Genomic DNA, 17,787 nt, shown 5'->3' with positions numbered 1-17,787 from the left:
AGGGAGTGGCGAAGCTGGGTGGAAAGTCATCTCGTGGCCTTTACTGCTGCTGCCGCTGAGAATTCTACTCTTGGTCTATTTTTGGTTCCTTTGGAGCTAATTTGTCTTTAAGGTGGCTTTTAAAACTTGGTTTTCCATGTTCTTTCAATTCTGCTGTGATGTGTCTAGGTATAGATTTTAGTTTATTTATTCCAGATAACACTAGTGTTCACTTCCCATTTGGAAAATCACGCCTCTCCTTTTAGAGCACTCTTAGTCCTAGCTCTTCGGGGTCTGCGTCTCTACCTTCTTTTCTCTCTTTTCTTCGCAAATACTACTTAGCTGTATTTCTGTCTGTCAGCCCATCTTCTGTTTCTATGAGTGGCCTCCTCATCTTTTTATCTTTTGATCTCTCTGAGATGGTCCTGAGTCAATCTTCATCTTCCAAATTAATAGTTCTTCGTACAACTGTGTATAGCCTGAATTTTGCCTATTTTGTTTTAAAAAACCCAGTGCCTGTTTTTTCAGTTCAAGGTTTTATAAGCCATTCTTTTTTAGGTTGGTCTGTTCTTGTTTCACTTCTTCCTGTTTTTGTTTCACTCTTGTCTGTTCTTTTTAATGGCCGTGTTTCCTACTCTTAACTTTGTGGATTCTAAACATAGTGATTTTAAAGTTATTGTCCACCTGCTCTGTTTCAGGTTTTGACAGGAGTGAATTCATCTTCTCTTTCTCTTTTTTATTGATGTCCGGGGCAGCTATTCTTCTTAGTGCTAGGTTTTCTCTTCCATGCTTTTGGGGATTTTGTTTTGCAGGCTCAGTTGGAGTTGGAGTTGGAGTTGGAGTTTCATTCTCAGTTCTCCAAGCTCCTTCCTTTCTGGCAGTCCAGTAATCGTGTCTTCCAACTACAGCCAATGGCCCTGTCCCCCGGGGCCTCCAGTCTAGAACCAGTTCTCGTACTTGAGGCTCAGCACTTCTGTCTGGCGCTGATGTCCAGAATCTTGGAGATTACACCAGGTGGTGACTGTCTTAGTTATCTAGAGCTGGTATAACAGAAATACCACAAGTAGGTGCTTTAACAAACAAATTTATTTTCTCACAGTTTAGGAGGCTAGAAGTATGAATTTAGGGTGCCGGCTTAAGGGGAAGGCTTAATCTCTCTGTCTACTCTGGGGGAAAGTCCTTGTCTCTTTTCAGCTGCTATTCCTGGGTTCCTAGGTGATCATGGGATACGTATATTCCTCTCCTTTTGTGCTTGCTTGGTGTGCTCTTTCATGTCTCAGCAGAGATTGGTTGAAGAAGCCCTCCCGCTAATACTGCCTCATTAACGTAACAGGAGACTCATTCCCAAATTAGATTGTAACCACAGCTATAGGGATTAGGATGGACGACATGTATTTGGGGGGCCACAGCATAATCCGTAACTGTGGCTTAGCCCACGGGGTTGTCCTTAGCTGCTGTTGAGTTGATTCTGACTCATGATGACCCCATATGTGCAATTATGAGACTCACCCACTCACTCACTGCTGTTGAGTTGGATCTGACTCATAGAGACACCTCCTTGGATTTCTGAGGTGGTATCACTACAGAAGTAGATTGCCCAACCTTCCTTCTGAGGAGTGGCTGGTGGGTTTGAACCACCAGCCTCTGGTTAGCAGTCAAATGCCTTTGCAGTGGATTTTTAAAAAAGGTGAAACATCCCTCTTGTTTACATTTAGCTCATGCCACTAGGTGGCATTTTAAGGGCATTACAGTACATGGATGCTACTGCATTTATTTTCCTTTTTATTGAAGTTTAATATGCAGATAGAAAAGTACACGTTGAGTGTGCAACTCCATGAAATTTTGCAAGGCTGAACACACTCTTGTAACCAGCACCCAAATCAAGAAGCAAAGTGTTAGTAGTACCCCAGAAGGCCCCCTCTTCTGCCATTTCTAGCCACTAGCCCTTCTTATGGTTACCACTCTTCTGACTGCTAACAGAAGAGATTAGTTTCAGCTGTTTTGTACATTATATATTCTTTTTTGTACATTATATATTCTTGTGTCTGGTTTCTTTTGTCCAGCTGATATTTGTGTGATTCAGCTATGCTGTTTTGTGTAGTTGTAGATCATTGCTACAGAATATTCCATCGCATGTGTGAATATATCACTGTTTATCCATTGTACTGTTGATGGTCATTTAATTTAGATAGCTTTCAGATTTTTAACTATTATGAATAATACTGCTGTGAGTACTCATGTACAATTTTTTTTTAATAGATGCATGTTTTAATTTCTCTTGGGGATATATATATCTAGGAGTAGAAGTTCTGGGTCATAAGGTAGGCATACGTTCAGCTTTATTAGCGTAGTGCCTAGGGCACTTGACTGCTAACCAGAAGGCTGGCGGTTCAAACCCACCAGCCACTCCTCAGAAGGAAGATGGAGCAATCTACTTCCATAGTGATGCTGCCTCGGAAACTCAAGGAGGGGTCGCTCTGAGTCGTATGAGTCGGGTCCGACTCGATGGCACATAACCACGACAACAAACAGCTTTATGAAGTGGCTGTACTGCTTTATATTCCATCAGTGGTGTTCCAATTCCAGTTCTGCATCTTCATCAGTACTAAATTTATTTTACGTCTGGTTCCTTTATTTTACATAAGTTTTACAGCTCCCTCTCTAGCCATTTCCAGGTGAGGTTTTTTTGTTTTGTTTTGTTTTTTAAGAGCCGCCTTCCTCTGACGGACATGGCTCATGCAGGAAGGGCTGTGTCAAACCAAAAGGGGACACTGATCACAGTCCAAGTGTAAAATATCAGTAGTTAGAAGAGGCATTATTCTAACACTCCATTATTATTACACAGCACTGGAATCTGGAAGGGAATTCCAAATTATAATCATGATAAATAATGAGTGAAGCCAGCCCTTTGAAGCACTTTCAAAATTTTATATAATTTTGTTATTTGTATCAGAAATGGGGGACCAGCAAAAACAGTTTATAAAATCTCATAACCAGGTGCCTTTGAATTGTAACAATGCTGGGACCCTAGAGTAAAAGTCTGGTTTGGCAAAGGGAGCCCCTGGGTGGTACACATGGCTAGCACATTTGGCTGCTAACCAAAAGGTTGGCAGTTTGAGTCCACCCAGAGACGCATCTTGGAAGAAAAGCCTGGCCATCTACTGCTGACAAAAAACAACAGTTGAAAACCCCGTGGAGCACAGTTCTACATGCGGTCACTATGAATTGGAGTGGATTCCATGGGAAGTGCATAGGTCATCTGTTCTTCAGCCTTTTCCAATGGGGGACATAAGTCTTAAGAGAATCCGGCCATAAATCACCTTACCTGTGAGGTTGTCCATGCTGTTGACTCTGAAAAGGGTGTTACAGTTTGGCTTTAGGTAGCATGATGAGTAGATAGTGGGCTCATACTTGACTCACCTCCGCATTCTAGTACTAGAAACAGGAACTAGAAGGACAAAACTCTGGTCATGGTTAAAATATTTGTCATTTAGACCAAAACAAAGCACCCCTTGTCCTTTCATTGTAACAGTAAGTCTGTTTCATGGATATCATCCATAATCCAGTGGACTCCAGGAATCCCCAAGGGATTATGCTGTTTGCTGTAGCCAGGGACTAGTTACCACTATAGTTACTGATTATTGGCTTCCACCCAAATAGTCCCTGAGTACCTCTGTCAACATTTTCCTGGGTGTTTCCAACACGGTATTGACCTGCAGTAGGGGCCACGTGAGGGTCAGGTACCAGAAATGTTCAGTGCAAACTGCTGACTTGTCTGTGCGGTGCTGGGGTCTGCAGATCTGAACGGGCCTCTGTATTTTTAATTTCTCCCTCCCAATATTGGTAGAAGTACTATCCAGTGGCACAGTTTTGGATTGTGGATAGCCTGATTTATGGGACCTGCTTATAATCGAAACTGGAGTCAGCATTATCTCATTTTAGGTTTTCATCTATTTGGCAAGGGAAAGAAAGTCCCTAGTGTTGAACTGGCTGCTGCTTGCAGTAGCAGAAACTATGCCTGGGAAACCAGTCGTAATTTTAATCCTAATTATTAGAGTAGCTACCATTATTGGGCAATTACTATGTAATTATGCTTAGCTCTCTGGACAGATTATTTCACTTAATCTTCATAATGCTGTGAGTTAGGTGGATTATCCCCATTATGCCCATGAAGAATTTGGGGCTCAGAGAGGTTAAGCATGCATCCCAGGTTATATACTGAGCAGGTGCAAAGCCTGGATTTGCCTCCAAAGTCTGCACCATGTAAGTGCTCTGCTCCACGGCTGCAGTTTCTAAGGGAGAAATGCCTGACCTCTTAGTGGAACATACAGCAGCACTGAGGTCTTTATTAGCTCATTCCACACATTGATGAGAGGACCTGCCCTTTGCTGGCATTCACCTCAGGCAGTGGAAAAATTAGTGAAGCAAGACCCAGCTCCTGCCCTCCAGGTGCTTACAGTCCGGCTCTCTGCCTCTCCCAGGTGTCTTGGGTCATGGGTTTTGGTAACCTGCCTTGCCGAGAATTCAGCCCTTTGGACCCTCTTGAGGCTGTGTGTGCTCACTCGCTCTGAGGCTGGTTATGGAGTGATGGGCTTGCTATGGCCAGTGTGCTGCTGGTCCTTGGCTCTGCCTCTCCTAGGCCTGGGTTTGACTGTATGACTTTCTGCATAGCAGAGATGGTGGTCAAGTGAAAGTTAGGTAGCAAATGAAATGTAGACTGCCAGTAGGTTGCTGGAGGTCCCCTAGAGACTACAGCAGGCAGGTGTGCGCATCTGCATAGAGTCAGCCTCTGCCTCCGGGTCTTGGGATTCACCTGGATATGATACACAAAGCTTGAGTTTCTTTTTGCAATCTATCAGTAGCATAAATATTACAGATTTTAAAAAGGTCACCACTAACCCACACCTTGGCAAAGTTCTGCAGTGAGACTTTATTTTTTAAAAAATACTTGACTTTTCTTTTTTTTTTTTTTGGCCAATTTGACTTTTAAACAAAATCTTTTTGCAATGCAATGAACTACTTAATACGGCCCTTCTAGCTTTGTGGCTCCTACACAGTGATTGGGTAGGCCTATGCCAGTAAGGTTCTTGTGGCCCCCAAGGGGATTGGACAACTTGCTGCTAATGCAAATAAGATGTATGCAACATGTGATAGTTACGGTTATGTTTCAACTTGGCTGGGCCGTGATTTTCAGTGGTTTGGCAATTATGACATAATTGGGCAGTTATGTAATGATGTTATGTTCTCCATTTTGTGAACCGATGTCATTTTCCTCCATTTTGTGATCTGACGTCATTTTCCTCCATTTTGTGGTATGTTATAAATCCTAGACTCTATACCTATAGTTTAGGCACTTTGGTGGCATAGAGTAAGACATTTGGCTATTAACCAGAAGGTCAGTGGTTCAAACCCATGAGCTGCTCCATGAGAGGAAGATGAGGCAATCTACTTCTGTGAAGATTTACAGCCTTGGCAACCCAGTGGGAATTGCTATAAGTTGAAATCAACTCAATGGCGGTGGGCTATGTTTTTGTTTTTGTTTATACCTGTGGTTATGGTTCCATTTGGAAGTTATCTGTTAACAATGTGGCAGGATCAGGGTAGGATGTATCTTGAGTCACCACCTTACTAGAGGATGTGTGACTCAAGCCACCACCCTTACTACCCTTATTCAAGTCATATTCTTGTGCCACCTTACTCAATCAAGTAAGGGGAGTTTCCTTGAGGGTATGGTCCAAATCCAATATATATGTATGCTCTGGCAAAGTGCTGTTACTGCTCTGGATCCTGCATCCGGTTCTTGGGACTTGAGCCATCAGCCTGTTAATCTGACCTGCTGCTTTGGGTTCAGTAGCCCCTGTAACCACATGAGTTAGGAGAAGCCTCCAGCCCGACGCCTGACCCACAGATTTGGAACTTGCTAGTCTCCACAACCACGTAAGCCATTTCCTTGATGTTTGGTGAGTTCTATTAGACTATGCAGTGAGTTACCAAACTCAAAGATGGGAGGGGGAGTAGTTGATATTAGAGATGATGGAGTGGATCAGCAGTTTGGAAGAGCGGGGACATTCGGGACATCTTTAATCTCCACCTCATGGAAACTAGCTCTGTGTTGGTCCTTCTAAAAGAAATTATTCATTTATTTATCGATGAAGTTTTTTTTTCCCGGCTTTAAATATTTATTCACGGAACCATGCGGCATATACCCTGTATTCCCTATATGATAAATGGAGGTGAAAACAGTTAAGCAGCTTAGAGCACCTGTGGCTTAGTCCCAACAAGGGTCATGGAGGCTTGGTTTTCTCATCTCTTGAATGAAGACTTTGAACTCTCAATGGTCTTCAGTTGGTTTGGGCTGGCTACATAAAAATCATCCAGGGAGCTTGTTACATTGCAAATTTTTAATGCTTCAGGCAGAGAAGATTCTGATTAGAGAAATCTGAGGTAATGTGTAGAAGTCTATAATTCATAAAATTTCTCCAGAGAATTCTTCTGTGCAGCCGTATTTGGGAACCACTGGGCTAGAGGGTCTACAGTAGACAGAATTCTTTGGGAAGAAACTTCTGATGCGTTTGAAGGTTCAGGGAATACTTGTGTTCCTGGAGCAGGTTACATATGGGCAAATAAATGCAGTTATGATGGAGAGGTAAATGGGAGCCAGATGATGAAGACCTTTGGTGATGGGATTGCATTGTGTGCCACAGGCCTTAGGGACGCATTGAAGGGCTTTGAGAAAAAGAGCATTTTGATGAAATGGTATTTTATAAGATTAGTTGCTCACTGATGAGCAGGGTGGATTAGACTGGGAAAGAAACTGAAGGCGGGAAAAGACCCACTGAGGTGTTTGCAGTGCCCTGAGCAGGAGGTGTGGTGAGCACCTGGACTTAGATGGCTGTGGTGGGACGTTTGTAAAGCTGGTCTGCCAGCGTGGGACTGGAACATGAGACCTGTTGTTTTAAGCTAATTTTTTTAAAAAATCCATAATTTATCAGTGTTGCTCTCATCTGTTTTAACTATCTCAATGGATGCTTTTTATTGTGTTTGTGTGTAGGAGGTTTTAAAGGAGCCCAGTAAATAAATTCACGCAGAGAAGTAGTTGGCAGTGGCAGCAACAGCTGCTGATGCAGAGGGGGAGAGAAGGGAGGGAACCTTTCTTCCCAGGAAGCAACCCCATCTTCACGCTACTGCTATACTCTTGGCCAAAGCAAGGGGTGGTGCAGCAGGACCCCCTGGAGTCAGATCTGCCAACTGTTGTGGAGAATGCTGTTGTTAAGGGTCGGGTGTGGAACATAGCATTTGGCATTCAAGCGAAATGGAATGGTTTTCTTCTGTTCCACTAAGACACTGTCTAACCAAAACCAAACCAAACTCATGGCCATTGAGTCGATTCCAACTCATAGAGACCCCCATTGGGTTTCTGAGGTGGTAGATTTTTACAGAAGTGGATTGCCCCATCTTCCTTCTGCAGAATAGCAGGTGGGTTTGAAACACCAGCCTTCTGGTTAGCAGTCAAATGCTTTAGGCATTTCACCACAATCTCTAGGTCAGTATTTATCAAAATATGGTCACAGATCATTTGTACTGCTAGATACCAGTGGAAGTTACATGAGAATAAGAAATTGAAACCAAATAAGTTAGGGAACTGCTAGGTTAAAGAAAGGCAAGTGGGTTCCTTTATCCCACGGCACCTGCAGCATATTCTATGCTTTGTGACTCTCCAAGAGTAGACTATGCAGTGTTTCCTCAATTTACCTATAGAATTTTTTTCTGTCTAGGCTAGGGATTAGCAAACTATGGCCCACAGACCAAATCCATCCCACCACTTGTTTTTTTATAAATAAAATTTTATTAGAACACCATCATGCCCATTCATTATATTTTCTATGGCTGCTTTCATACGATGGGAAACCAAGAAAACCAAACTCAAGTAGATTGCCCAGTCTTCCGAGGAGTGGCTGGTGGGTTTGAACCACCAGCCTTCTGGTTATCAGTCAAATGCCTTAGGCACTACGCCACCAGAGCTCCTTCATACAATGGCACAGTGGAATAATTGCGACAGAGACTGCCTAAATTAGTTACTCTTTACTCTTTACAAAGTTTGCTGACTTCCTGCTCTAGCAATTCATGGAACTGGTATTCACTGGAACCCCCATTTGAGAAATGCTACTGTAAGGAGATATAGTTGGATTATTCCATCATTCCTTTATAATGAATCTGCTTAACTTTATTCAGCTTCTTCACTGCCATATTAATTTCCTCTTGTTTTAAACTGTTGCACCCTCTCAAGCATACCCATTGTCCAAGATTGAAACGAGTTCCATGTCATTGTTCTGTTTTCACTTAATACATTCCATCAATCACCAAGATTATATCAGGTCTCCAGTCTAAATAATTTTCAAACTCACCAGCCTGGTTTAAATGATCATCACTTCTTGTCTTGTTTCCTTCTTCAGTCTTCTGATTGGGGTCCCTTCCTCACAGTATGGTTGCTTCTGATTCATTTCACTCATTGGATCCAGAATAATCTTTCCAAAACACAGATCTACTCAGATCATTTTCCTTCTTAAAACCCTTCAGTGGCCCTCATGATAAGCTCCAGGTTCCTCAACATGAATGTATCAGTCAGAGCTTGGTAAGAAAAACAGAAATCATTCCAGATGTTTCACACTGAAGGAGATTTAAATCAAGGTATTAGGTACTTATAAAACTTATTTAAGGGCCAAAGGAGCAAAGATGAAGGAAGACCACTACTGTCAGCTTTCCACACTTTCTGAAAGTTGGGACATTGCAAGACCTGAAGGAACAGCTGGGAATGATCAGGATGCTTGCAGCACCTAAAGGAATGATTTTCAGGGAAATGCCCTGAGGCCACCACAAGAAATCATGGCTGTGGAAACGCATGCTTTTCTGCCCACCACTGCCAGAGCAGCAAGAATATGGCTTCTGGTTTTTGTTTTTGTTTTCCACATTCTTGATTTCATGTGAGTGACTCTCATTGGCAACAAAGAGTCCATAAATGTAGTTCCCAGGTTTCCATTCTCTGCAGTGTAGGGAAAACTGGAGTCATGGGGAATGGTCCAATGCCCATCCAGGGCAGTGGTCTATATGACCATGAGTGAGCCATCCCTGCTGCACTTCTCTGGCTCCATCTCTCCCATTCTTCTGTCATCCGTCATTCTGCTCCACGCAACTACATCTCAAATTCTAACCATACTAGTGTGCTTTGACCTCCTTCTTCTAGGAGCACTTTGCCTAGTGTCTCAAGTCAAGTTCTGTAGAAACAGAACTCAAGATGGGGATTCTTGAAAATGATTTGTTGAGAGAGTGTTCTTCAGGAAAAATCTGGAAAAAGATGAGGGAAGCAAGGTAGAGAAAGGGAAAGAACTAAGCAAGGATGTGGTCTCAGGTAAAGTCTAGCTTTGGCCTGATCCACATGGGAAGGACTCTGGTACATAAATTGAGCCAGAGTTACCCCCTTGGAGGCACCAGGACTGGCCTTTTATACCCTCCTATGATTCAGTCATTGTCTGTGGGCTGCTGGGAGAGTTGTTGTTGGCAGGTGGGCTCCCGTAAATCAAGGGTAATTGTCTAGAGAAGGCAGCTGTGAGTCCTTGTAGCCAACACTCAAAGCAATTGAAGGATGGAAGTACCAGCCAGATAAAGGGGATTTGGGGGGGGGGCACTAGAGCATCAGCTCTATCTGGCTTTCTCCTCCTTATCTCCCAAGCACCTACCATAGTCCCTGATACATCATAGGGACAAAAGAAACACCTGTATAATTGAATGAATGAATGAACCCTCGTTCTGGTGGATAACCAAAGTGCTTGCCTTCCCTGGGCTTGTGTCCATTTCTGGGAAGCCAGTTGAGCAGGGGCCATATTGTCCCACCAACCGTGGTAATGGGCAAAGCCCCAGGATGTTCTCTGTACCCCGAGTGACAGCACCTTCCAAGTCCAGGCGATCTATTAGGCTTTTCAATGCAAAGTTAGAATGAAAATGTATTTACTATTTGTATTAAAATGTAAGATACATATTTTTTTAAAAGGAATCTTAGGTTGAGTTTCACTGAGCTCTTTGCTTGAAGTACATTTTCCTGGCTTGTTACATCTGGTCTGGGTACATACTGTTATACTGGGAGCCCTGGGGAAAGGCCTACCATTTGTAATATTCATTGTGATCTAGACCCTTGTTTCATTTAGAAGAGTCAGGCATTGGATTTCAGTTCAAACACTCAAAACTTTGGAGCAAGGGCATATCGTCATTACGGCAATGTTCCTTTCTCGAATACACTGAGGAAAAAGTGAGGCAAAATTGGTGACTTAGAAAATTCTGTCTGAAGAAATAGCAAATAAACCTCCCCAGTTTGTTCTGCTTTCCAGCCGCTGGGCCTAATTTAAGCCTCATAGTATTATTGTTCATGAAGGAAAGTGGGATGGTTTATTGAGAAGAAGGACTTTTGTGTATTTAAATCTCATCTTTAGGTTTTTTTTTTTTTTTTTTAACTACAAAGCTGGTTTTCTTTCCCCATTTCTTTTCTGGGGATGGTTTCTGGCTCTGACGAGCTCTGCTTCATCCCAGGACCTTCTTGATCCTTGTTTTCTGGGGCCTTTATGAGAGTCAGGCCTCTTGAGTGTTTGGTGGGTGGATCCATTTGGAGAAGGTCTTAGAGCAGTATAAAGGGGTGGGGTGGCCTTGTGTTTCTTCTGAAGGAGATTGATGGCTAGATTCAGCCTAGCATAACATTGTGGAGTTACTAACAGTTATAGAGCTAGAAAGCCTGGGCCCTTTGGTACAATTTCAGGAAGGTAAATTTGTAAGTGGGAAAACATTTTCAGACACATCTTACAACCTGCTTCCTCGTCCTTCCCAATCACCATCCCCACCCCATTGTTTTTAGAAGTGTTTACTAGGAAAAGGAGACAAAAGGTAGTCTACTTCTTTTGCTGTACTCAGAATCTTCATATATGTTGAAAGAAGGCCAGTTTATCATCCCCTAAATATTACCACGAGAAGACGACTTCATTCATCTCCCCATGAAAAGGGAGGGTTAGAACAAATGCTTCTCTCTGTCTGCCTGAGGATGGAGAACCAACTAACCAAAAGGCTGAGTGATACTGTCTGTCACCCTATCTCTCTCTTCTGGCTGGTGGGATGTCTTGATGCACACCTGTGGCCCCTGTTGGCCCTCCAACACAGTTGGAGTCAGAATATGTTTCCAAAGGAGAAGGCAAGAAGGGACTTGGGGGCCAAGTTGCATCCTTCAGCACAGTTCACTAGAAGCCTGTATGTGGGAGGCCATTGGTACCTCACTCAGCTATTCATTAATGAAGCTGACATGTGGCTTCCCATTTGGCTTGTGGATCCTGGAGTGCTTGTGTTCCCCAGACTCCCAGCAGTGCACGGCTCCTGGATAGCTTCACTTGGATGTCTCACAGGCACTTCCGACTCTGCATGTCTAAGAGTGAGCTCCTCCTTGAACCACTTCTCTGTTTTCTGTCATGAGGCTTGGCCTCAGCATTCTTGTGGTATCCCAAGCAGAAATTCTGGGTGTTGTCAGAGGTAAGGAGGCCCTTCATGAGCTTACGTGAGTCTCCTTTCTCATCTCCTCATGCATTCTCCCGTGCTTGTCACTTAAGCCTCAGCTGAAATGCCACCTTCTCCTGCGCCTTTCAGACCCACAAAATTAGGTGCTCTTGCAGGCCCAAGACTTGCCCACCATAGTTCTTTTCCCATGGAAATGGGACTTCCTGCTCACTCTCTGTCTCTCCCACTGGACTCAAAGCTCTCATACATAGGGTCTGTGTCTTGTTCATCTTTGAATAGCAGCAGGGCATACCTGTAGTAGATATTCAGTAAATGTTTCTGGAATGAATTACAGTCAGGCCTAAGAGTACCTGAGGCTGTATAGCCTGGTGGTTAACAATCCCAGCTCTGAGAGCACTTGAGGTTAGAAGTCAGCTTTGGATCCTGAGGCCTGGGTTCAAACCATGCTATTTGTGTTATCTTGCATGAGTTCCTTAACTTCTCGGTCATTAGTCTCTTCACTTACAAGATTCTCAGTCTGAGTCTCTCCACTAACATCTATTTCCTAGGGCTGTGATGATAAAATGAGATAACCCATGCAGAGCACTGAGAGCAGTGCCTGCCACGTAAGTGTTCGGTGGTTCATTGCATGTATGAATAACATCAGTAATAATATAATTCTCATCCTTAGTGGAAAAGGAAAGGCCATAAGAAATCTTTGAAATTAGAAACTGAGCAAGTTGAGTGCCCACATAATGGCACCTCAGAAGAGGTGGAGAGGTGCATCAGAACTCAGGTCTCTAGCTATGGCAGTGAAAACATAGGAGCAGATGAGATTGCCCTGGGAAAGAAGGAACAGAGAGAGGAAAGTGGGGCAGGGGAATGGGAGCAGAACCTTGAGAAGTCCTCCATGTGACAGCTAAGAGAAGTCAAAACGGGAAAGGGAGAGAGAGGATCCAAGGAAGGGGTGATCCAAGCCATGGCGGCTTGTCAGGTGTCAGATGCCAGGGCCAGGAGTTTTATATAGATGGTCAAGGGTGCCAGGGTGGCCAGAGAGTCCAGAAGAAACTGGAAGAGCCGGCTACAGTCTGCTTAATGGGGCAGCATAGCATTGCAGTAGTGTTGAAGGAAGAAGCCACACTGCAGGAGGTTAGAGAGCGCAGGGTTAGCGACAAGGAAGCAGGCTCTCTAGGGAGGCTTGCTGTGCTATGTGTGTCTGTAACGGAGATCGGGTTCTGGGGAGTGGACTGAGGCAGCACACGGTGGCATTCACAGTGGTTCTGATGCCGTTGGTTTGTCAGCACGCTAACGGTGCGCATCTCTGACGAAGAGCAGCTGGTGGTAGCAAGTCTGGAGCTCTGGGCTGCCCGTGTCCCTCATCGTTCGTGCTCTTCCGCCTGACTGTTGGGCACCTGCTGGGTCTTGAACATGCCTCTGGGCCCTTCCTCTCTGATCCTTACGGATTTAGTCACTGATCCCATAACACTCAGTGATCTCAACTCCTCCGTGGACTCTTCATGAAGCTTTCACCTTTTAAAAAAAATTTTTAAGGTGAAGAGCCATGTTTACTGGAGGGTTTGCCTATTATGAATTGAGCATTTTTTAAATTGAAGCATTTTTATTATGATTTTGGTTTTTGTTAGAGCTCAAAGTGAAATCTTAAGTTCTCTCTCCTAGTTGGGTTTCTTCATACACCCTGTTATTTTTGGAGAAAGACCTTGTGAAGTATTTTTAGGGACCCATGTGTCTGGTGATAGAAGAAAGGCCCATAATTCCGTTTCCTAAGGCACTTGACTGCTAACCAGAAGGCTGGAGGTTCAAGTCCACCAGCCACTCCTCAGAAGGAAGATGGGGCAATCTACTTCCATAGTGATACTGCCTCGGAAACCCAAGAAGGGGTTGCTATGAGTCGGGTCTGACTCGACGGCAAACAACAACAACAAGGTCCACCAACACTGGAAGGAGAGCTGGGAGGGAAGAGCAGGGCCTGCAGAGGTGGACCCGGCCGGGCTTGACCTGAATGAGCTCCCCCTTAGTGACTCTTCCTTGCAGCTCCTCAGTGCATACTTAGGTTGTGGTGTTGCTACAATTTGATCCTCTCTCTGATCTGTTGCTCCAGTCTGAACCAACGGCCGAGGCTGAGGTGCACCCACAGTCGAGCAGAGCCCCTTCCCAGGCTGCAGAAAGTAGTCCAGCCAAGAAGGTAAGGCAGCAGCCGCAGGGATGCTCTGAGGAGCTTCACAAGCCCCACCTCGGGCTGCTTGCCTCTGTAAGCAAATTTGTCATCACACATATCACACACCTGAAATGCATGTGAATGGTCCAGATTTCCTGGAAGGGGATTTTTTTGGTAAAGGTTGGGCTCTGACTGTTCTTGAGCTCAGTGCTGTGATATCAGCCTCCCAGCTAACTGCAAGGTCAGGAGGTGCTAAGGGGAAGGCCAGATGCCTTTCGCAAAACTCCACATACCTACTGAGCTGCTGTCAGCACCTCGTGGGAGAGGTGGGAGAGTCTCCTCTCCCTTGTCTTAGGACCAGGGTCTCTTGTTGCAGCCCAGTGCCTTCCCCTCTGCTCACCATGTCCCTGGGTCCCTTGTCATTTGTTCAGGAAGCCCCACTGCTCATGTTTTCCATGTGTCTTTGCCCCCTCTTCTTGTCATCTTCTCCCAAGCCCTTCTCCTCTCAAAAGAAAGTGGCCATTGGACCTGGGGCTCTGGAGTACAGGTGAGATGGTTCCCAAGGATCAGTAGTCAGGCCAGCTGTGCATTTCCAGAAGGCACTGGGGCTCCTTTGCTTGACTCATGTAGGAGTCGGGTAGAATGATGAGCCCATGGCTAAGACCTTTTCCAACTTTAAAACTTACACTCCAAAGACCCCAGAGGGCAACAGTGGCCATCTTTGCCCTCGTTTTAGAAGAGGCCCCATGATATGAGATGCACGCAGAGTCAGTGTGCCAAAGGGGCAGGGAGGCTGCATCTTCTGACCTCCTCTAACCCCACAAGAGGAAGACAGAATCACCATCAGTAGCCCAAGGCCTATCACTGCAAGGCCAGACGTGCCACATCCCTCCAGCCCTTTCACCAACCCTGACACCAATCATTCCTCCTGTAGCACCCACCACCTCTTTGCTGGGTTTGATGATTCGCTGCAGTGGCCACACAGAACTCACAGATTATGGGGTTTATTAGGGAAGCAACGGGCTACAATCGAAGTTCAGGAACACGCTCAGTCTCAGCCCACCGTCTCTCGGCCAACAGTCTCTCTCCCAGCAGTGCGTGTCTCTTTATAAGCAATGCGTATTTCTTGCACCTCTCTCTCAGCAACGTGTGTCTCTCATGTCTCTCTCTCAGGAATGCCTGTCTCTAGCATTTCCCACCTGGCAGTGGGAGATTCCTTCTGTCTCTAGGAGGGCTCCTTTTGAGCCTGGCAGAGTAACCACTAACCAATCCCAACATCAGAATTCTATACACCTGAGAGTGAACTTCCCAGAACATTGCATCATGCTGGTTCAACAGAAATACCCCAGGTGGATCACTAGCAATCTAGAGGTACTCAGTTGCTCACAGCAAATTCTACCATGGAGTTTACAAGGACTTATGGCTGGAAAAGCCATGCTACTTAATTTACTACACCACACAGTGTGAGTTTTAAATGGCAAAAAGAGTATAGACTGCTTGAAACATTTTAGATGAAGGGCAGAAGGCTGGCCGCCTACCTAAACCTGTGTCCCTCCGGTTTTCACTGAGCCACAAACTAGCTGTGTATTCTGTGAAGTTTGACTGGATCATCTGCCTGACCTTGGAGGTTGGGGAGGGGGTCATCGGGGCGTTGTTGGCATGAGAGGAGGAGAGTCACTTGATTTTTCAACTCTTTCTTTTGGTTTTAATCCACAGGACATACCATGTTCCCAGCCCCCATCAAAGCCCATCCGTAGGAAATTCAGACCTGAGAACCAAGCTCCAGAAAACCAAGAGCTTCCTCCCACTGGAGGCGGACCAGCTCCTGCCCCCAGCATGAAACCCCATCCAACAGTCCAGAAGTAAGTCGAACGGAGGAGCCAGCCAGAAGCTTCCTTTGCAAACTGTGTTTATATTTCGACTCGCGCACACAGAAGGTGTTTGTGGCTATTGTCTTACCTTCACATCCCTATGATGGCATTAAGGTCTCTTAATCACATAGAAGAGGCTTAATAAACTGTAGGATTTCAGTATTTCTTGTCGTGGGATAAAATGTTATAGGTTATACCTGTGGCGACTGCATTGATCTATCATCCCAAATGTTGACAGCTTTGAGAGAGAAGGAGGTACTAATAATTAGGGCAGGACAAACTGTAAAGAGACTGTAACAGGCAAACCGGAACCCGTGGTCACCCTAGTTATTTTATACCCGTTCTGTGAATTTCCTGTTGACTGAATCTGGAAAGACTGGTATTAAAACATTTTGTGTTTTCCTCAAGTGTTACAGATATGTGCTGGTGCCCATGAATGTGTGCGCTCACACGCACAGAGACATTCATGCCTAATAATAAAGAAAACAGCATCATGTAGGCTGACTAAGTTAATGTAGGATTTTTGCTAAAGAAGTTGTTCTCCTATTCTTCTCCTTCAGACTTGTCTGCAGGGGCCACCCTCAAGCCTTTTAAATGCCATTGATATTTACACAAAAAGGGCAGGCCCATCAATATGATTTGTTGGGAAGAAACATCTATTAGAAGGTCTTGGAATCAATGGAATGAAAAGTATTTGAAAAGGCTCAGGTTCACAGCTTTGCTTCGGGTTATGAAATGGGAATGTCTTCAGGTGTAAATAATTCATCCTGACAAATTTGTTTCATTTGGTGGTATCTGCCTGCCTGCCTGCCTGCCTGTGGATATATGATTTCACTTTTGGAGCCCTGTGACATTAGCCCCTTGTTGACTTAACACCTGTCATGAATCACAGATTTGACCCTCCAGGGTCTAGAGTGCTAAGTCCTTTTTCTCTTTCTCTTTCTTTTTCTTTTAAACTTTTCATTGTGATTGGGCTGGACCCGAGTCCTTTTTCATTGAAATTTGTGTACTTTTCTGTAGACAGTCTTCCAAACAGAAGAAGGCTATTCAGACCGCAATCCGCAAAAATAAAGAGGCAAATGTCGTGCTGGCCAGGCTGAACAGTGAACTCCAGCAGCAGCTCAAGGTAAGGGATTCTTGCCAAATCTGTGTGAACAGGAGGCCTTGCACCTGGCTTTTTGTTTTATTTTGACCAGTGGCGGAGGATCCAGCCCCATTCCTGGTGGGAAGGCCTCCCTTTGTCCTTAGACCCCTTTTGGAAGGCACGAGTTACCCTGTGCAAGTTCCGTGGCAAGGTTCTTGCATGTTCAGAGGGAGAGTGCTCATTTTAATACATAGGCCACATATGTGTGTGAGGTCACAGGCTGCACGCTGTATGGAAGTTCAGAGAGCAGAGACAAAGGCTATTGGATGCATTCTTTGTTCTCCAAAAAGCTTCCGGGCAAACCCTTCATTGTTTAGATCCTCTCTGAATGGTGCTATCCTTATGACATTGGAAGGTGGTGGCCCTGGTGCTGTCATCTCACCTTCTCAGGGACACCACCCCTGTCCTTACCACCTCTTTCTGCTCATCGTGCATCCCCACAAGCCTCTTCTGGATCCTTCCCAGCCACACACAAACTGGCTCCCATGTCATGCCTTACGCTTGACCTCACAGCCCTCTCCAACTGCAGCCTCCTTTCTCTGATGCCCTCCCCAGCAGAGCATCTTTGGGATCGTTTTCGTTCACCGTCTCTGCTTCCCTGCCAGTGGTTTGCTCTCCTTCCAGTCCAGTGTGGCCCTGTGCCAGATCCAGCGGGCAGCAGGCTGTTTCAATATTACCTACGTTTTCAGAGGAATTCTGCGCAACTGGCCACTCCCGCGTCAGATCACTTTTCTCACGACTTTTGTGGCACCATGCTTTTCTGGGTTTCCTTCTACTTCCCTGGTGTTTCCTTAGCATTTTCTGCTGGCTCTTTCTTATCTGACTTCCCTTCTGTCTGCCCCCCTGTGCCTCGGTATTTTATTAAAATGTGCAAACATACAGGAAAGTTGAAAGAATAATTGAGTGCCTATTCATATATATCTACCACTTCAGTTCCACCGTTATCATTGTACTCTGCTGGACACAGTTTTATCACCTGTTTGTTTATCCATCCATCTGTCCATCAACTCATCGTATTTTAGGTATATTTTAAAGTGGATTATAGACATCTGTATATGCCTAAATATTTCAGCTTGTGTATCATTATTTACCAG

At 44.9% G+C, this 17,787-nt stretch overlaps 1 protein-coding gene across 1 annotated transcript in view; it reads left to right on the top strand.

The window, feature by feature from the left end:
- The window catches only part of REPS2 (RALBP1 associated Eps domain containing 2), a 171,719-nt gene that overhangs the window by 148,223 nt on the left and 5,709 nt on the right, over positions 1-17,787 (top strand). Inside the window, 3 exon segments of the mRNA XM_042783369.1 lie at positions 13,622-13,705; positions 15,395-15,540; positions 16,570-16,675. Coding sequence (XP_042639303.1) covers positions 13,622-13,705; positions 15,395-15,540; positions 16,570-16,675 — 336 coding nt within the window.

This window comes from Orycteropus afer, unplaced genomic scaffold (assembly GCF_000298275.1).
Source record: "Orycteropus afer afer isolate SDZICR_OR568_19922 unplaced genomic scaffold, OryAfe1.0 scaffold00975, whole genome shotgun sequence".
Lineage (NCBI taxonomy): Eukaryota > Metazoa > Chordata > Mammalia > Tubulidentata > Orycteropodidae > Orycteropus > Orycteropus afer.
The sequence above is the reverse complement of the archived record's forward strand: the minus strand, read 5'-3'. Positions and strand labels throughout refer to the sequence as shown.